Source organism: Budorcas taxicolor, chromosome 6 (assembly GCF_023091745.1).
Source record: "Budorcas taxicolor isolate Tak-1 chromosome 6, Takin1.1, whole genome shotgun sequence".
In the NCBI taxonomy this organism is placed as follows: domain Eukaryota; kingdom Metazoa; phylum Chordata; class Mammalia; order Artiodactyla; family Bovidae; genus Budorcas; species Budorcas taxicolor.
Genome location: NC_068915.1, coordinates 36281388 through 36302969, shown reverse-complemented (window position 1 = coordinate 36302969; position 21582 = coordinate 36281388). Strand labels below are relative to the sequence as shown.

At 40.6% G+C, this 21582-nt stretch overlaps 1 protein-coding gene across 1 annotated transcript; it reads left to right on the top strand.

The window, feature by feature from the left end:
• Positions 1-11232: 11232 nt before the first annotated feature.
• Positions 11233-14479, top strand: TIGD2 (tigger transposable element derived 2). Its single transcript, XM_052642067.1, has 2 exons — positions 11233-11492; positions 11674-14479. The coding sequence occupies exon 2, from the start codon at positions 12600-12602 to the stop codon at positions 14172-14174; it is 1575 nt and encodes a 524-aa protein (XP_052498027.1). The 5' UTR covers positions 11233-11492; positions 11674-12599; the 3' UTR covers positions 14175-14479.
• The last annotated feature ends 7103 nt before the right edge of the window (positions 14480-21582 follow it).

Sequence of the window (21582 nt, the reverse complement as noted above, 5' to 3'; positions counted from 1 at the left end):
ATAGCTCAACTGGAATGCCATCACCTCCACTAGCTTTGTTCATAGTGATGCTTTCTAAGGCCCACTTGACTTCACATTCCAGGATGTCTGGCTCTAGATTAGTGATCACATCATCATGATTATCTTGGTCGTGAAGATCTTTTTTGTACAGTTCTTCCATGTATTCTTGCCACCTCTTCTTAATATCTTCTGCTTCTGTTAGGTCCAGACCATTTCTGTCCTTTATCGAGCCCATCTTTGTATGAAATGTTCCCTTGGTAGCTCTAATTTTCTTGAAGAGATCTCTAGTCTTTCCCATTCTGTTCTTTTCCTCCATTTCTTTGCATTGATCGCTGAAAAAGGCTTTCTTATCTCTTCTTGCTATTCTTTGGAACTCTGCATTCAGATGCTTATATCTTTCCTTTTCTCCTTTGCTTTTCACCTCTCTTCTTTTCACAGCTATTTGTAAGGCCTCCCCAGACAGCCATTTTGCTTTTTTGCATTTCTTTTCCATGGGGATGGTCTTGATCCCTGTCTCCTGTACAATGTCACAAACCTCATTCCATAGTTCATCGGGCACTCTATCTATCAGATCTAGACATTCTAGGAATCAGATTTTAACAGATCTAAATCTTTAAATCTATTTCTCACTTCCACTGTATAATCATAAGGGATTTGATTTATGTCATACCTGAATGGTCTAGCGGTTTTCCCTGCTTTCTTCAATTTAAGTCTGAATTTGGCAATAAGGAGTTCATGATCTGAGCCACAGTCAGCTCCTGGTCTTGTTTTTGTTGACTATAAAGAGCTTCTCCATCTTTGGCTGCAAAGAATATAATCAAGCTGATTTCGTTGTTGACCATCTGTTGATGTCCACGTGTAGAGTCTTCTCTTGTGTTGTTGGAAGAGGGTGTTTGCTATGACCAGTGCATTTTCTTGGCAAAACTCTTTTAGTCTTTGCCCTGCTTCATTCTGCATTCCAAGGCCAAATTTGCCTGTTACTCCAGGTGTTTCTTGAGTTCCTACTTTTGCATTCCAGTCCCCTATAATGAAAAGGACATCTTTTTTGGGTGTTAGTTCTAAAAGATCTTGTAGGTCTTCATAAAACCGTTCAACTTCAGTTTCTTCAGCGTTACTGGTTGGGGCATAGACTTGGATTACCGTGATATTGAATGGTTTGCCTTGGAGACGAACAGAGATCATTGTCATTTTTGAGATTGCATCCAAGTACTGCATTTCAGACTCTTTTGTTGACCATGATGGCTACTCCATTTCTTCTGAGGGATTCCTGCCCGCAGTAGTAGACGTAATGGTCATCTGAGTTAAATTCACCCATTCCAGTCCATTTTAGTTCGCTGATTCCTAGAATGTCAACATTCACCCTTGCCATCTCTTGTTTGACCACTTCCAATTTGCCTTGATTCATGGACCTGACATTCCAGGTTCCTATGCAATATTGCTCTTTACAGCATCGGATCTTGCTTCTATCACCAGTCACATCCACAACTGGGTAGTTTTTGCTTTGGCTCCATCCCTTCATTCTTTCTGGAGTTATTTCTCCACTGATCTCCAGTAGCATATTGGGCACCTAATGACCTGGGGAGTTCCTCTTTTGGTATCCTATCATTTTGCCTTTTCCTACTGTTCATGGGGTTCTCAAGGCAAGAATACTGAAGTGGCTTGCCATTCCCTTCTCCAGTGGACCACATTCTGTCAGTGGTGAGATAAATCACTGCAGATGGTGACTGCAGCCTTGAAATTAAAAGACACTTGCTCCTTGGAAGAAAAGCTATGACCAACCTAGACAGCATATTAAAAAGCAGAGACATTACTTTGCCAACAAAGATCCATCTAGTCAAAGCTATGGTTTTTCCAATAGTCATGTATGGATGTGAGAGTTGGACTATAAAGAAAGCTGAGCACTGAAGAATTGATGCTTTTGAACTGTGGCGTTGGAGAAGACTCTTGAGAGTCCCTTGGAGTGCAAGGAGATCCAACCAGTCAATCCTAAAGGAGATCAGTCCTGCATATTCACTGGAAGGACTGATGCTGAAGCTGAAACTCCGAAACTTTGGCACCTGATGTGAAGAACTGACTCACTGGAAAAGACCCTGATGCTGGGAGGGATTGAAGGTGGGAGGAGAAGGGAATGACAGAGGATGAGATGGTTGGATGGCATCACCACCTCGATGGATGTGAGTCTGAGTAAGCTCTGGGAGCTGGTGATGGACAGGGGAGCCTGGTGTGCTGCAGTCCATGGAGTTGCAAGAGTTGAACACTACTGAGCCACTGAACTGAGAAAAATCAATTTCATAGTCATGTGCAAAGACTCTCAAAATATGCAAAAGGGAATCCTTCTACTCAAAAGGAAAAAGATAAAAAGTGTAAGGAAGGGAGGGAGGGAGGAAAGTTGGTAGGTTGAAGTCTCAATACTGCATATGAAAGGTACGTCAGAAAAAACTACCTAAAAACTTGCTCTTCAGGGACTGTAGCAAAAATAAATTAAAGTTGTCTACTGGTTACAAAAAAAAATTCCAACAACTTCAGAACAAGGTCAGTGCAAAATAATTCCTGTGTTATGGTAACAGAGATTATTGTTAAATTTATCAGCCTGTTTCTTTTCAACATGACTGGAAACAAACTACCAATTGAAGTGAGAAATTTTAAAAGTCCAGTCAGCATTATAATGATAGATTTAATAAATCCATAAATTTTTTCTAAGAGAAGTAATCATATAATTACACATCAATTCAGCACACTGTTGACAGGGGCTTTCCAAATTGTTAGCTAGTTTCACTATTACATCCCCAAAGGAAAAGAACACAATGTAGAAGATAAAGAAAAAGGGGGAAACAGAAATTTGTGAGATCTACAAGCATCATTATAAAGAAAAGGGTCGGGAAAAATATATACATATACACACACACACATATATAAATTGATATATGTGAATACACACCCATATGAAACAAAGCAAAAAAGGAAAAATATGAAAAGCCAAGGAAAAGAGATAATTATCACCTATCAACACCTTTCAGAATCTTAGTGTCAGGGTTTAAGTTGAGAGATAAAATAAATATTAATAGGAAGGGCAGAGTTAGACTCTGCCACTATTTCACAAAGGAGAAAAAGATAATAATAAAGTATATTTCAAACATATCTCCAAAAGGATGACTCTTTGAAGACTGTCAATTGCACCATACCCACATTTTATTAATATACGTTTACCACACCCTTAGATAACTAAAATCAGGCTAAAAATCTGCCCAAAACGTAGTATATGCTGTGATTTATTCAATAGAATTAAATCAAAGAAAGAAAATGTACAAATGTTTAGATTCATGAAATGAGAATTTTCATGAATAGTAGTTTTGTGAATCCCCTTATAATGACAATCATAGAGACACAATCCACTCTTGCAAATATTTTACAATATCATTCTATGTGTACAAATTAATTTGGCCTTTTGCACTGTTGCTGTCTTTTAGTTTCTTTCAAAGTCTCTTAAGAAGTTAAAAGAGTGCAAGTATTTCCTTTTAGTCAAAAGATTTAAGAAATAATAAAATCACAGCTAGTATTGATACTTAGTGCTTAGTGCAGAGGGTGATACTTTGCAAAGCAATTTCTATCTCAGTTCATGCTTACAAAAAAACCAAAGGCAGTATGATTTTTAGTCTTATTTTGAATACGTGAAAGAACCTATACATAACCAGCTGGAGATTCCAGGACTGGTAGGGGGCAAACCAGAGACTGTTTCCAGAATACATAAGGTTTACCACTAAGATGTACTGCCTGTTTGATCTCTTAATTTTATTGTTTACATGCTTCTAAAACAATGTTTGAGATAACTGTAATACAGAAAGAGTTACCACTAAAACAAAACTAAAAAGAACACAATGAATGAATAAGAGAAAGAAAAATACATGAAATTCAAAAGGAGTTAGCTATTGCAATTTAGCACAAACCAAAGTTCATAGATTTGTTTAAGTCAATGCTGAAATGGACATATCTAGTTCTCGTGTCAGATAAAAGGACGCCTAACTTCTTCCAGAAGTCATAATTTTTTCTTCTGACTAGATGGCCAGAATTTATCACAAGAATCCTTAAGTGACTGCATATCATGAGAAATATTGTCCACATCAGTTGGGCTATATATAGAGATGTTCCTCAGCAAGTGTTTTAATTCTCCCCTCTAGGAAAGCCAGGCTTCCTTGGTAGCTCAGCTAGTAAAGAATCCACCTGCAATGCAGGAGATCCAGGTTCGATTCTTGGGTCAGGAAGATCCCCTGGAGAAGGGATAGGTTACCCACTCCAGTATTCATGGGTTTCCCTGGGGGCTCAGATGGTAAAGAATCCACCTGCAATGTTGGAGAGCTGCGTTCGATTCCTGGGTTGGGAAGATCCCCTGGAGAAGGGCATGGCAACCCACTCCAGTATTCTTGCCTGAGGAATCCCATGGACAGAGGAGGCTGGAGGGCTACAGTCCATGGACTCACAGAGAGTCAGACACGACTGAGCGACTAAGGACAACCAGGAAAGCCAGTGGAAGAACAGTAAATTGTAACACTTTAAACTTATTATTGTAACTCTATTATGATTTAATAAAAAACTGAACTAAGGATCTGAACAGATGGCACTGCAAAAAAAAGATACAAATTGGTAAATAAGCTCATCAAGTGATGCTCCAATGAGCCATAAGGGAAATACAAGGCAAATCCACAACCGGATACCACTTTACATCTGCCCAGATGCTGAGAACAGAAAAGACAGTACCAAGCGTTGGTGAAGACGTGGAGACACTGGAGCCTGCTGTGGTGTGATGGTCCACGTCCCTTCATAATTCCTACGCTGAAATCCTAATGCCCAACGTGACAGCCTGAGGTGGCAAGACCTTTAGGGTGTTCTTAGGTTGTGAGGGTGGAGCTTTCACTAATAGGTTCTAATAGAAGAGACCCACAGAGATTCCACACCCCTTCCACCAAGTGGTGACATGAGAAGAAGGCGTCTGTCAGCCAGGAAGTTGGTCCTCACCAGCCATCAGGCCAAATCTGCTGGCACCATGGTTCGAGACCTCTCAGCCTCCACAACTGTGAGAAATAACTTTCTGTTGTGTATAAGCTACCTGATCTGTGGTATTTTGTTATAGCAGTCTGAATAAGATTGAGTCCTCACATACTATAAGATGGTGAATTGCTTTAGAAAATAGCTCCTCAAAGGGTTATACATAAAGTTACCACATGAACTAGCAACTCCAGTCTGTGGTACACCTCAGAGAAATGAATACATATGTGCACACAAAAACTTGTACTTGGATGTTCACAACAGCATTATTCATAATAGTCAAACAGTGGAAACAAGCTAAATGCCCGTCAACTGATAGAGAGGTGAAACACAGTGTATCCATATAACAATTAGTAATAAGCTGATGTAGTGATGCACGCTACAACAGGATTAAACTTGCAAACATTTGGTTAAAGGAAAAGAAGCCAGTCACAAAGGACACATACTGTATGATTCCATTTATATGAAATACCTAGAATAGGCAAATCCATAAAGATGAGTGGCTGAGGAAGAGGACAGAGGGATGGAGGGAAAGGGGGCATCCTTTTTGGGTGATAAAAACTTCTAGCATTGATCAAAACTGAGTTTCAGGAGCACCATCACGAGGCATTAATAACCATCATCTTCAAGCATCAGGGAGTCTCATAAGGTGGAACTGCAATGACTACCCAGTTGTATTAGGGATAGCTTCAAGGTTGAACGAATTAATAATTATTAGTTAAACTTTTTCGAATCTTGGAGCCTTCGAGTATGTGTTGAAAGCTTTGAACAAGGTAAGTATGGTGTTACCTTGAGGAATGTAATTAATTTCATAGACATGAGAGAACGATTCTCCATGACTGCAATCAAACAAGACAAAAACAAGATCACTCTTTAACTCTGCCTGAACAGAAAATCTTACCAGGAAAGAAGGGGAAAGCTATGTGACCACAAAAACGACCAAACACCCTCCTCTCCAGGTTAGCAAGAGTGACTAGCGCTTCTTCTCCAAGGACTCTCGCCAGTTCCTCTGGCTTCTGGAGTAAAAATTAAGATGCCTAATAGCCAAATGGCCTCTGCTTTCTAACAGTACCCATCCAAAAACAAACCCTCAATTCCTTTAAACCTCTCTAAAAATCACCTTACCCAAATCCTATAATAAGCTCTACCTGAGTCCCTCTTTTCTGAGACTCTCTGTTCAGTAGTAAGCCCAAATGGGCAAAGATATGTTTCTGACGGTATTTGGTTGATTAGAATCAACATATCTAAAATACTTATAATGTGTTAATAAGCACATGTATATAATTTACTGAAATTCTTACTGAAATATGCATACACATACACACATTACATATATAATATTACACTGATAAAAGAGGATGGATACACACCACAATATTAAGTGTAGTTATTTCTGAATATTGGTATGACTGTTTCCCTTTTTCTTTTTCTGTATTTTATATTTTCCTTCAAATATTGCATATAATTTAAGAAGGTAGGAGGGGAAGAGAAAAGAAAAACTCTCCCAAAAGAATGTTTTAAGAGAGGAATCTCATTCACAGTGGTTGTCAATGTATAAGGCTTTCAATCTTTAGCCTATTACAAACACTTGTGATGCTCACTGAAAATAAGGATTCCTGAGCTTCATCCTTGGAGTGGGGGCCAGAGTTTATAAGTCACACACCAGGTGATTCTCATCCATAAGGTCTGAGGAACCTTGAAAAACTCAGCTTTGGGGACAAACTAGAACTTGAAAGATGTACAGATTAACAGAAGAAGGAGAAGACTACGTAGGCTAAAGAAGGAGAATGAGGAGCCTGAAACCATGAAGCTTCATTTGCCATGGAGAGGGAGAGGGAGGCACCAGATGCTCTCAGTAAACCTGATTTTGATCCATGTGACAAAACTGTGGGCTCCTTTACAAACAGCTGCACACTGGGCAAGTTTGGAAACATAAGGTGGGCAGTATGTAATTTCACTCAAATTCCCTACCCACATTGTTGACATCAATCAGCAATTCACTGGTTCTTCAATTTATATCCACCTGCTTTCCTAACTTTTAACATTTCCACCAGCAATCTTCCCTCTTCTGACCCTATTAAATCTTTTCTACCCTCCCAGGAAATCATTCTCGTATCTGTGCCTATCCTGCCTATCAGCTGAAAATCTACCGCCAGCCAACAAAAAAACATGGAAAACAAAATTAAGTTTAAAAGCCCCTCGAAAGTGGAAGTCGCTCAGTCATGTCCGACTCTTTGTGACCCCATGCCCATATAGTCTATGGAATTCTCTAGGCCAGAATACTGGAGTGGGTAGCCTTTCCCTTCTCCAGATGATCTGGCCAACCCAGGGATCGAACCCAGGTCTCCCGCATTGCAGGTAGATTCCTTACCAGCTGAGTCACAAGGGAAGCCACAAAAGCCTACTGAGCATCTATACAACACAAGAGTATAAGTCACCTTTCAAGATCATAACCTTTTCTTTTTTTTAAGGAAAAGGACTTTCCGATGAGCAATCTGACATCACACTTGTGCCAAGAAATTTAAGTGGGAAAGTGTTCCCACCTTTAACTATTTAAAAGAAAACGTTTATAACCAAAATGAATAATTTAAGCTTTTGTCTAAAATATACAGTAAAATAACTTTATAGCTAAAAGAGACTTCAAAGTACAAACTTTCATTTTATTGATGACTGCTTCTTCATTGAGGACTCTAGCCTATTCCTCTGGCTTTCGAGGTAAAAATGAAGATGTCTAATAGCCAAATTGCCTCTGCTTTCTCACAGCACCCAACCAAGAACAGACCCTTCGCTTTCTTTAAACGTCTCTAAAAATCATCTTACCCAAATCCTATAATAGGCTCTACCTGACTCCCAGCTTGAGCTTGTTTCACAGCTTGTTAGCACTAAAACATACCCCTAAATTATTTTTTAGCTGAAAATTCCCCTTAATATTTTATGTCCCTTAAAATAGGTAACAGTACATTTTTTTTAAGTGACAGATTTCCCGTTGGCAGTAAAATTTTCAATTAACAGAGAAATACTACTTGATATTAAATCAGTTTAATACACATGGAAGGATGTTAACATGTCCTCATCCTAAGCTTACTGGAGTAGTTAATTTCAGGTATCAAACAAAAACTTCCAAGTGTACAAGGTTAGTGATGAACTAAATGGAAACCTAAAATGCAGTTTCTATAAAATCAAGAATTTACTCTAGAGGTTTCCTATTCCACTGCAATACTATTATGCATAAAGAATAAATTTAGGGCTTGTAAATGGTCAGAAACATAAGCCACTTTCAGGTGATTTGGAGTAGTTTTAAGAAAAGCCACATTCCATAAACCAAATGCTGTGTCTGATGAACTCAGTTGCACACTTAGAAGTACTCTCAAGCAAGAATGCCTTTTTGGTAGGTTATTGTCAAAAGTTTCATTTTAATAAACTGAGACTTTAATTTTTCAAAAAAAAAAAAAAAAACCCACCAGCATACTTTGCTCTTTTCATGTGTTTGAGTTAATACTTCAATTGTGATAGTGTGGGCAGAACACACTTCAAAGTCAGATTAACCTCCATTCAACAACCTACATTTGATACATTCATATATTTCTTTAGGCTTTGCATCCTTGTACATAAAACAGAGGTAACACAAACTTTACTATTAGAAGTACTATCAGAAGGATTTAGGAGAGACTGCATATATGCAGAAGGAAGAAATACTGGTGGCAAAATTCCACAAGGAGTGATGTGTTTTTTGATTAGAGTAAGGGACAACTGGAAAACAGATACAGAATATAAAATTGCTCTGTGTAATAAAGGAAGAAGAATTGATTTCACAGGTGGTTGAGAAAGGGACCCTGAGGCAGAGAAACGCTGGAGAGAAAAGGGAAGGACGACACAGCAAGACAGAGCAAGGCTGTGACACCCAATGGAAAGAAGTGGCAGTAAGAAGGTCCCTGTGGCCAGCCAGTCGCTTAATAAAACAAGGCTAGCATGCTTTCTATTTTAAGGTCTCCCTACTCTTATAGCTAATGTATTGATGTATCTGCTGCAATTAGTGGCCCTTCCCCCCAACAAAAAGGAACAAGTCTGTTGGATGAAAAAAATCTTGTCTAAAGCTGTCTTGGGCAGACGAGGGTCTCCTATGAAGTAGTGTTTTGAGGAAAACAAGAAATGTGGGCTATGTTCCAAGTTTGAACTTACACAAGGTGATGAAAAGGGAACAGTTATGAGAGATAAGAAACCAGCAAGCTGGAGAATTCAGCAGAAACAGAGAAGATCTGAGAGGTGTCTGGAAGGAAATGAAACCCCAGAGATAGAGAGGGATAGAGGTAAAAGGCAGAGTTCATTTTATTTGAATATTATGGGACCAGTAGGCTGTGAGGGGGAAAAACCAGGCTAACTTCTGGCTACATGTAATGTCAGCTCCCTTTCCTTCTGAGGAATGAATAATGTTTCATACCTCAGATACACCTGTTTTCGGAAACTCTTCTTATAACTATCACTGGAGAAGGGAATGACAACCCACTCCAGCACTCTTCCCTGGGGGATCCCATGGACAGAGAAACCTGGCAAGGCTACAGTCTAGTCCATGGGGCCGCAAGAGTCGGATACGACTTAGTGATTAAAACACCTCCACCACAACTATCACAGAAAAGAGGCTAACTTTTTAAAATGATACTAAACTAGCACGATGTTTCATTTTATCCAATATAGTGGACCAAGACTGGTTGATGTGGGGAGGGGGAGGAAAAGCAGACATTTGTCAAAAACCACTTACAACTTCAGTATAACTAGGAGATCAAAGATTCTCCAACATGTCAGATGGGGCAAAGCTGTGATTTTGAGGAAGGAAAATGAGCAGTTTGGGCGAGGAAGTCAGAGAGTTAGAAGCCTTAAAATCATCTCCGCAGTAAGACCGCTCAGGTCAGATCCCTTTTGAAATATTCTGGCAACAAAGTGGCCTTTGCAAATAAATGACTAATTACTCTGCTACTTTATGTTAACGAAAAAGATTAGACATTTATGTTCAGAAATTCGAGAGGCTTAACTAAAAGACTCTTGCATTTTTTTCAAATTGTACAAAAAAAGAGTAATAAAGGACAGACTACAGGCGTGCTCTCGGTAAACAGGTGCTGCAGCACTGTGTAGCTGCTCACTTCTCTAGGGAAGGCTACCGGCCCTGCGGGGAAGCGAGTCCGGCAAGGCACGGTCCCTCGCAGCGGTTGTAACGGCACAGGTGCCCGCAACTGATCCATTTAAAACACCCAAATAGAAACGAAGTGTATCTCGGATTCAAACCAACCAAGGGAGTCTTTGTTAAATTGCAATTCCCTTACTACTACCTAGAAGCAGACAGAGTGAAGGGAGCGGCATGAAATTCACAAGGGAGCTTCCCACAGGCTCTCGCGTCTCCCGAGCTGCGTCAGCTTCGCACAGAGTCGCTTCTACAGAGACTGAGCACCCACGAGCAACCCAGCAGGAAGGGGACCCGATACGCAGTTTGACCGCCCTCGGCGGCGGCCCCACCTCTCCGGGGCTCGCTCGGATGCATGTTGCCGAGCTAAGCCCTACGTCCTCGCCTGACCCCTTTCCCCACGGGGAGCCAGCCTCCCTGCCTTCGGCCAGCAGCCGCGTCCCCCCGCTTATACCTTGACTCGGGATTCTTGCTCCGGCTCGTCCTGTCCCGGCGGGCAGGCTGGGGACTCCCGGGAGTCCGCTGCGAGGCGCGGACGCCCGGGTCGCTATTTGTAAACAAGCTCCACGTGCGCTCGCCCTGCCCCATTCGCACCCCGCTCAAGGCACCCGAGGCGGCGCAGCTTTCCCGCGAGCCCTCCGAGGGTGCGATTTTTATTCCCCGTAAGAGTGGGGGGAAGCCTCGCCCACAGAGCCGGGACACTGGGAAAAGGGCTAAGACAAGGTGAGCTTGCACCGCTCCCTGCTGGCGGGCGAAGCAGTCTGCAGGTTGGAGCAGCCCGGCCCTTAGCAGAAGCCACGCGACGCCCTGAGACTCCAAGGAGGTTGGGCCCGCCTCCTCCCACCCGCCCGCCCGAGACCCCGCCCCCTGAGACCCCGCCCCCGGGCCGCGCGCGCTCGCTCGCGCAGGCCCCGCCCCCTCGCCGACACAACGTTCCTGCGGGGGCGCGCGCGTGCCCCCTAATCCCCCGCCTTCCGGCTCCGGCGGCGACGCTCGCTGCCTGCCGCCGCCGCGCTGCCGGTGTCAGCCTCCCTGGGGAGACTCCATTTGCTCCCAGATTGGTCTGGTCTCAGGCGGAGAGCGATGCCCCCGGCCCGCGGACTGGTGTCCCCCGGGCCAAGCGCCTTCTCCCTCGCTGGCTGGCTTCGGTGGTGACATCCTGGTTGCTGGCGACCACGGAGGAATCCGGGCTCCCTGTCCATGAGCAAAGACGTCCCGCGTTTCTGCGGGGAAAGGCCCTCGCTAACACGGCTGCTCTCTGACCTCTTAATTTCAGGAGGTAGGCAATTCAGGTCCCGCTCCTTGACACTGTGTGTGTAATGCCCCAAAGCAGTGTTTGTTGTATTTAGCCATCACATTCGTAGGAGGCGTTAATTTTCTCAACACAGTTGCAGGATAGGTGTGGGTAATGCCGCAGACCCTGCTATTGAACGAAAAATGTTTTTGGTATTTTCCTTCAGGTTTTCGGAGACTTGGAGTGCCTATACAGCCCCGACAGGAACTGCTTCTGTTGGCCCATCGAGGATCGTCTTTCACCAGGATTATCGTAACATCTTCACTGAGCCTTCCACCCCATACTCTCTACCATGAGTCCTGGTTTCTGCCAATGAAGTTTTTTTTTTTTTTTAATGCTTTATTTTAATCATGTGACACCACTTCTGGTCAGCCTTTTCCCTTTTCAGTTGCCAAACACATTAGGTAGAAGTTTGTGTCCTGTTAAAGTACAGAGTTTCTTGCTTGTCCACTCTCAGCCTTGTTTGCACTGCTCACTTCTGTTCAGCTTGCCTTCTCCTGCTTGCCTATCTATGATTTCCATAATCACTCTCTTGCGTAACCTGTAGCAGTCCTTGCCCGGGGAGGCAGCATTCCATACAGTGCACTGCCTGACAAGGACAGCAGTCAGGGGGTGAGTTTTCCCATTATAATTTCTTATTAAGTTTGCAAGTCCTGTCTTAAAAACTTTGTTCCCTAGCACATTTCTCCAAATTCGTCCACCAGTGTCTTAGTTCCTTTAACATAGAGCCTCACCCATAGGATGGCAAAAACAATGAGGTACACAATAGGACTGTTTTAGAGACCTTGCTGATACAGTATGGCTTGTCATCACCATTGAGATCACAGTTCATGAAAAGATCTTAAACTTAGGAGAAGCAAGATAGAAGATAGGATTAATTGGAGCTAGTCTTTGTTGTTTTAAGTTTGTAAATTTTAAAAGAGCAAACTGAAGAGAGTCACATAGGCTTGGCCTGGAAATTGGCCAACACACTGTCCATCTAGGTCCTAGCGGGGCAGGAAAGGGGTCTTAAAACACCATTTTTTAAATCTCATTGTGTCCAAATCTAACTTGTTAAAGATCTTGTAGTAATCCTCTAAAATATTAGATACAATGTTGGGGAAACGAAAGCGTGTGGTGTTGACAATTAAGGACAAGCTTGACATTATTAAGAAATTGGAGGAGGGCATCTCTTTCAAAAAGCTTTCTGTGGTATATGGAATTGGTGAATCCACAGTTCGTGATATTAAAAAGAACAAAGAAAGGATAATAAACTATGCCAACAGTTCAGATCCTACAAGTGGGGTATCCAAACGTAAATCTATGAAGTCATCCACATATGAAGAACTTGACAGAGTTATGATAGAGTGGTTTAACCAACAGAAAACAGATGGAATTCCAGTGTCAGGAACGATTTGTGCAAAACAAGCCAAGTTCTTTTTTGATGCTCTGGGGATGGAAGGTGATTTTAATGCATCCTCTGGCTGGCTGACTCGATTCAAGCAGCGCCATGGTATTCCAAAGGCAGCTGGTAAAGGAACAAAATTAAAAGGAGATGAAACTGCTGCCAGTGAGTTTTGTGGTAACTTTCAGGCATTCGTTGAGAGAGAGAATCTACAACCAGAACAAATTTATGGTGCTGATCAAACTGGATTGTTCTGGAAATGTCTACCATCAAGGACATTAGCTCTTGAAACTGAGCAGAGTTCTGGTTATAGATCAAGCAGAGAGAGAATCATCATTATGTGTTGTGCAAATGCCACTGGTTTACACAAACTTAATCTTTGTGTTGTGGGAAAAGCAAAAAAACCTCGTGCATTCAAAGGAGCTGACCTTTCAAACCTTCCTGTCACTTATTTCAGTCAAAAAAGTGCATGGATAGAACATTCTGTTTTCAGACAGTGGTTTGAAAAATACTTTGTGCCACAGGTACAGAAGCATTTGAAATCCAAGGGGCTTCTAGAAAAAGCAGTGCTCCTTTTGGACTTTCCTCCAGCACATCCAAATGAAGAATTGTTGAGTTCAAATGATGGCAGAATAATTGTGAAATATTTACCACCAAATGTCACAAGTCTCATTCAACCTATGAGCCAAGGAGTTCTAGCCACAGTAAAAAGATACTACCGAGCAGGACTTCTCCAGAAATACATGGATGAAGGAATTGACCCCAGAATGTTCTGGAAGAACTTGACAGTGTTAGATGCAATTTATGAAGTGTCAAGAGCTTGGAACATGATAAAGTCAAGTACCATAACCAAAGCGTGGAAAAAACTTTTCCCTGGCACTGAAGAGAATTCAGGCATGAACACTGATGAAGGAGCCATTTTAGCAGCTAACTTAGCAACAGTTTTACAGAACACAGAAGACTGTGAACATGTTGACCTTGAAAATATTGATCAGTGGTTTGACTCTCGGAGTAATGATTCAAGCTGTCAGGTCCTAACTGACAGTGAAGGTGTGGAGGACCAGGCCAGGCCTGCTGAGACCAAGCCTTCCAGTAAGACTAGAAAAACAGAACTGAATCCAGAGAAGCATATTAGCCATAAAGCTGCACTTGAATGGACCGAAAATTTACTAGATTATTTAGAACAACAAGATGACATGCTTCTGTCTGATAAACTGGTATTGCGAAGGCTTCGAACCATAATAAGAAGAAAACAGAAGATCCAGAATAACAAAAGTCATTAATAAGGCTCTTAAGAGTTTCCATGTATTTGCATCTTTGTGACTTTATCTGCAGTGGAACTTAATTTCTTATTTGAAGTGCTGTGGATTTCAAAGCCAAATGCATTTTATAAATGACTTTAGAATTAGGTGCCATTTTGGATTACGTAAATTACTGCACTTGAATGTCGATTCTAGGAAGTTGACATGTACCTTGTTTGTCTACTGTTCCTAATCTGTATTGTACTAATTTAGATCATAAGGTACCTGAGGCCAGGGCGCCTGTGTCTGTTTTGTGCCTGAATGTCATTGTCTAATAGAGGACCTCTCACACTATAGGCAATCAATAAATCTTTCTTAAATTGAATTTTTATGACTTTCTCTGAACTTCAGTTTCCAAACTGAAATACGTTGTGTGTGGGGGGGGGTAAGTTTCCATGTCTATGATTTTTTCTACCTGCTGAAAATTGTAGAACTCAGCAAAGATTATACTTGAAGTACATGTATTTCACTATGAAAGCAGAGAACTTAAGGAAAATAGTTTAAAGCCTGAAATACGGCATTCTGTACCGACAGTATTTGGACAGCCAGCAGTTCAGATTAGCTGTCTCTGAATGTAATGAGGGAAGAAGAAAATCAGGTTAAAACATCCTCAGGGAAAGGGCTTGCACTTCAATTTTATTTCATGTGACAGTAGGGAGAGTTCCTTCATAGTTGTGGAAAGAATGCCATCACTCTTCCAGAAAAATAGATTTCATTTTCCAAATCATTGCTATTAGGAGAGAGTGAGGGTTAAATTGTATTAGCTGTCATTTTGATCCTTTATTAGTAGAGATATGTCAGTAGTTTTTAATAAGCTATTTGATATAACACTTTAAAGCTTCCCAGTACATCATTTGCATTCCCCATAAGAATTAATACTGGGAATATAAGCAAACATCGCATTTGTGGGACCATCACATGAACAATGGATTGACATTAAATCAAACCTGAGAAACAGCCTACACTGCTGAGGGACCATGGGCAAGTTACTTAACCCATCTGTAAAACAGGAATAATACCTGCCTGCAGGAGTTTTTGTGAGGAGTACATGAGTTAATAAATGGATTTTAAAGTCATAGAGACTTAGAAAAGAACCTGGCTCAGAATAAGTTCTCGGAGTGTTTGCTACTGTTACTGAGTTGCAGAAAAAATGAGTTTCAGAAGTGTGCTCAGCGGATCCCTTATGTAGCTACATTTTATTATTATTATTATTATTAATTTTATTTTTACTTTATTTTTCTTTACTGTATTGGTTTTGCCATACATTGATTTGATGCTCGTATACACTCGTGGCGGATTCATGTCAATGTAGCTACATTTTAAAGGGAGCTGAGTTAAAGAGATGCAAGTGACTAGATTCAGGTGAAATACAATCATAATGTATTTCAGTGAAAACTGGAAGGTTAATCCAATTTAGAAGTCATTTCCTGACCATCTACTGTTAGGCACAATGGGGTATGCAGGCATATTTAAGACATCTTAGTTTGAATTATAAAAGGAAATGGGAATGGAATTATAGTTTCTTTGCTCCAGGCCTGCTAATAACATACATAGTGGCTTTGTTCATAGAATCTGTTACTAATATTGGCCTCATTCACTGAAGTAATAAAATATCTCTAAAGCAGATAAAATAGCAGTTAGCAGAAGACTTAAAATATCAAACTAAACTAACAGATCAGTAGAACATCAGAGCAAAAGAAATGTCACAGGAGACTTTACAGTAATCAGGTTCAGCCATATGTAGGGAGGTTTGTTGTGATTGATTTGAGATTTTAGAAGCTCTGACAGTCCGTCATGAGGACTGTTAGAGCTCAGAATTCTGCCTTTTGACAAAGCAGAAATTTTAAGTTCGAGAGAAGCCTTTTCAGAAAACCTCTAAGAAGATATTTTCTTTGAGAGAATTCATACATTATTATTAATACGTATTTCATCTTCTAAAAAGGCCTGAGGAAATGAAACTTTACGCAGATAAGCCCTGAAGCTGTTTGTCTTCGTGGAGGCGAACAGATTCTGAAACCTGGAAATGACATGTTTGAATACTGCTTTGCATTTTTCACACACACAGCTTTTTTGCTAACAAAAACTTCTCAAACTTCTTTCAGTCATGACATTGAAATGGTTTAATTCTGTTTTATCATAATAATGATATAAATGGTACATTCTAATTCCATAATTTTAATTCAAAAAAGTTTTTCCTTTAGCAGGTATTGTTGTATTAATTATATTCTCTAGGACAACACATTGTGTTATCTTGGTTCACCCCTTGCTCCTAATATGTATCCTAGTTTAAGAAGCCCAGAAATAATGTGCTCTCATTTGACTCTGTGCTCTGTAAAGAAAAATATCCACAAATTTATTTTTAAATAAATTTATAAATGGAAGTTGATATATTTTCCATTTATAAAAGTGCTTATTTTTTTAGAGGATTTGTAAGACTAACAGAACTCAGACCAAATGGAAAGTGTTTGGCAACTGTGAGTATACTTTAAAAAAAATTGTGTAGTGGTAATATTTACTATTTCATAATTCAATTTCAGAGAATAATATAGGAGTTGACGGGAAACCTTTGAGTGCTCGGTAAATATAATAGAGTTGGCAAGACCCAGATCAGTGCCACAGTCAATTCAAGCAGAATTATAGGATTATAATGGCACTCTTGTTCTGGGATTCTTTTTTGTTTTCAATCTAACTTCAGACTGAACTCTCTGGTCACTTCATTATGCATTTCCCGACTTAGTAAGATCATGGACTAAGTGGCACAGCAGACATGAAGCTGCTGCTGCTGCTAAGTTGCTTCAGTCGTGTCCGACTCTGTGCGACCCCATAGACGGCAGCCCACCAGGCTCTGCCGTCCCTGGGATTCTCCAGGCAAGAACACTGGAGTGGGTTGCCATTTCCTTCTCCAGTGCATGCAAGTGGAAAGTGAAAGTGTAGTCGCTCAGTCGTGTCCGACTCTTCGCGACCCCATGGACTGTAGCCTACCAGGCTTCTCTGTCCATGGGATTTTCCAGGCAAGAGTACTGGAGCGGGGTGCCATTGTCTTCTCCAGACATGAAGCAGGGCACAGCTATTTAGGTCATGATCTCAGAGACCCTCTGCCTCCAGTGCTGTGGCCAGAGCCACACAACATATTACAAATCGAAGCTAGGACCTGCATTCCAAATTTAGCCTGCCTTCAGGAGTACTAGGTCCACTTACTAATACTTTCACAAAGTTGACCTTTTCTCATTTAAACATATGCTTTAGCTCCATCCTAAGCAAAATCATAAGTCTTATGTGTCAGTTGCAGTTTCTTTCTAGTTCAGATAAATATAAACTTTTAAAAAAATAACCATCTGTAACCCCAGATTACCTTATATATATCATTGGCACACTTTGTGAAGAGCTTCCCTGGTGGCTCAGTGGTAAAGAATCTTCTGCCCCTGAAGGAGATGTGGGTTCCATCCCTGATCCAGGAAGATCCCCTGGAGAAGGAAATGGCAACCCACCTCAGTATCCTTGCCTGGGAAATCCCATGGACAGAGGAGCCTGGCGGGCTACAGTCCATGGGGTCGCAAAGAACTAGATATGACTTAGCGACTGAGCAACAACACTGTGAAACTCTGGCCAAACAGAATGAGGGTGATTGTTGTTACACAGTAGCTAAGTTGTGTCCGACTGTTTGTGACCCCATGGACTGTGTAGCCCACCAGGGTCTTCTGTCCAAATACCAGCTTCTCTGTCTTCTCCTTAGATAACCTTGACAACTTTCCAGACCTCTCTGAACCCCAAGTTTCTTCATATGTAAAAGGGTTGCAGGCTAAATGGGCACACTCCAAGCATGCATAAACACCACTATTAGGCACCTAGGGCTGTTCATTGACAACCCCTGGTCTCGAGGCTTGGCCTGGAGAATGGTGGCTCTGTGCAGACCTCCAGGAGGCCTGAGCATCCTTGTTGAGGTCTAGGGCACTGCCTTATCACGGGGAATGTTCAGTGGGGTGCCTGCACAAGTGAGAGGGCAGTGCTGAATTCCTCAGAACCTTAAAAATACAGTGTGTGCCATCAGTCACCATAAGGCCTCATCCAGCAGTCAAAACATGGGGGTGGCGGGGGAGTCCCTGCTTTAGCAGTGTTCTGGGATAACAGGGCTCATAGAGAAATGGGTTCTTCCAGGCAGCTGAAGGCATCCTTGTGAGATGATGAGCTTGTATGCTAAAGGCAGAAATGCAAACTGCTTGTGTAAACGGGGGAAACTGGAGGAGCAGAGTGGCCCCCGGTCAGGAAGCAGCACTATCAGCACAGTCCCCCATGTAACGATGAGTCCAAGGTCACCGGGCCTGGTTTGCTCAGCAGCATCCCTGGTTTATGTGATTGTCCGGTGTGTTACAATGCCCTTTTTACTCTCAAATGTCCCAGCTTAGAAGAGCAATTAGATGGTTTCCCTACCAAGACCCTGAGAAGGGGTTTTCATCTGCCCCAGGTCACACAGTCACTAGGCGGCCAAGAAGGAAGTAGAAGCTGCTTCTCTTAGCTCCGACAGTGTGGCCTAGTGGCCACGGGTAGGGGCTTCCTCCAGACTGCACCTCCGAGGGCTGGATGGCAATCCCAATCCCACTCCGTGCTGGAGTCCAACCCAGCACCTGCTTGCTTGATACAGGTGGGAGGACCCTTACTGAGATTCTGTCTCCTGGAGGACAAGGAGTATTCCCAGTTCATGTCCTGAATGTCTACTGTGTACCAGGCATGTGTGATCCTTAATACCAATTTGGGGATGTATAATACCCCTTTCAGAGGGAGTTCCCACAGAAAGCTGGCAGAGACCCAACTAAACACTGCTATCTGAGACAAGGACAGGGATCACAGCACTTGCAGGAAGCGGAGGTCCTCTTTACAACCTCTTACCCCCTCGGATATGCAGATTGCAGGAATCTATGAGGCTCTCTGCCAAGGTCTTCCTTAAAACCACCTTTAGCTGAGTGTGTCATTCCAGAGAATGCATCCACCAGCATCAGTCCCCAGGCAGCTGCATATCACTGTAAATCTATCAGGCTCAGAAAAATCCTTCAGTGTAGCTCCATGCAACTGACAGGCACAGTCATCATGAGGGCATCTTTTAAATTTTCTTCTGACCAAAAAGATTAGATCTGGGGGAAGAAGTAGATCCAACCATGCCTCCTTCCTCTTGTTACCAGGGTGGCCAACATCCTTTCTACATGGAAATCACTGGGGTTGGGGGGCACTTGAGCCCATGCTTGTTCCTGACTCTATTCTTCCTCCTGGTCTAGGTTGCCCCAAACTTGTCTGGCTTGTGTACCCATGTCAAGAGAGTACTTGTTTAGGATATTTAGAAAGTCAGAAACAAAAGGTGCTATAAATGCATAATGAAATGTGTAAGGCATACTGTCTTCCACATTTTTTGGTTAACCTAAAGATGGATATGAACATACTTAGTGTAGTTCCTTTGTGGAATTTTAGGTGTAATTTATGAATATCCCTAGAACTTCAAACATAGAAGTTTGGGTGTTTGTATGTCCATAGTGACTCTGTAATGAATGGCTAATATCACTGTAGCTAATTAAATCACTGGGGGATATGATATATTAGACTTACTATACAGATATTAAAGAAATCAGTGAGATTTTGGAACATTTAACTTTTTTCTTGAAGAGAAAAAATTGCCTGTAACACTCAGCCTCATTAATGTGTGAAGTAACTATCAAGAGTGCTTTTATTCTCAAGAGAAACCTTAATAGCTGAACTTAAAAACAAATCATGTGTAATTTCTTCTAAGACCAACAGATACCCAATTCTTTCCTACATTTCAGAATATGTTGATCATCTGGAACTTACTTACCAAGAAAACACAATTACCTTGGAATCTAAGAAAAGAAAGGCTAAGAAAAAGTTCTTTTTTTTCAATCCATTGAAGCAATTGATTTTTTAAAAAAAGTCATATAACAGAATAAAATCTTAAAGATACTATTTTTTTCTAAATGAGAAATGCATATACACTTGCTGTGTTAATTTATTTTGATGGAGAACCCAGATTTTTTAGATTACTTCTTTGGCTTTAAAAATGTAACTTAAAAGATGAATTCAATAGGAGTGTTGATAATCTATGTGATCTAATCCAAACTAACATATTGTAAGCTGTTTCAGTGTAATAATCATGACACAAAGCTAACTCACAAAGTTGTTTTTTTTTTTTTTAAATTATGTTATTGTTGGACAATTTGCAGGGAACAGTATTTCCATTTTTTGATTTTTGTTTCCCCAAAAATCAGATTTTGGGGGCCATTTGCTAACTTATTTTAGTGTTAGGGGAGTTTGTGTCTCCCCTCATTGCATTAATAAGATATTTTACTTTACCATATGAAATACCTAAATTACTTTTCTATAAAAACTAGAGAATGAAGGGTTTTCTCCTGCACTACACAAATATTCAGTACCATAAACTATACTCTCCAATTAAATTGGCACAATATGTAATAAAAATGTTTCCACCACGAGGAAAACTACTGTATTTCACTGATTCTAAAGAGGAACATTTTAATACCTGCAAAACTGGGATACTTCTTACAATCAATCATGTCTTACAGTTAGTTGACAGCATTTGTCTTTCTTAGTGGTATGTAAAATAATTATATCTTTTAGGTTGTATGAAATATAAATTTTTTTGTAAATCGCCTTTTTTTTTTGGAAAATAGAACTAGAGCTAATGGTGTACATAAAAACTGCTTTTAATAGATATGTTTTTATAAAAGCATATGAACATACAAAAGTTAGATATTTAAAAGGTAATCTAACTTTAGAAATGTTTTTTTCATAATGCTGTTGATTGCTCTTGCATAGACTTGTGTTTTACTAAGTTAGGAGTAAAGATAGGGTAATCCTTTTAACTATTGCATGTTTTTTAAATGCATACTACTTTATTTTGTTTATTTCATTTAAGTAAATTGTAGAGCTATCAAAGTGTAGCCAAATAGTGATTTTTACTGGTCAAACTTCTAGTGATTTATATGTGAATTAATCATTAAAAGATTAAATTATATAAAATTTATGTATTTTAAAAATATATAAAAATAAATCATTTAAAAATTAATTTATATGTGAATTATGTTAAATTTATACATTATTTAAGAATAACACATTTTGTTTGTTTATATGTTCTATCCATGTAACTTAATAGGTTTTTGTTTGTTTTTCTGTAACTAATTCATATTTCCTTAGTTTTAACCTAATATTGTTTTCTATTCCTGGATCTCATCACATTACATTTAGTTTTCATATCTCTCTAGGCTCCTTTTGGCTGTAACAGTTTCTCAGAATGTACTTGTTTTGATGACATTGACAGTTTTGAGGAGTAGTGATCAGGTATGTTGTACGCTGTCCCTATACCCTGTACCTA

Excerpts from the sequence above, each read along its gene's own strand:
- TIGD2 (XM_052642067.1), top strand. The coding sequence starts at position 12,600 with ATGTTGGGGAAACGAAAGCGTGTGGTGTTGACAATTAAGGACAAGCTT.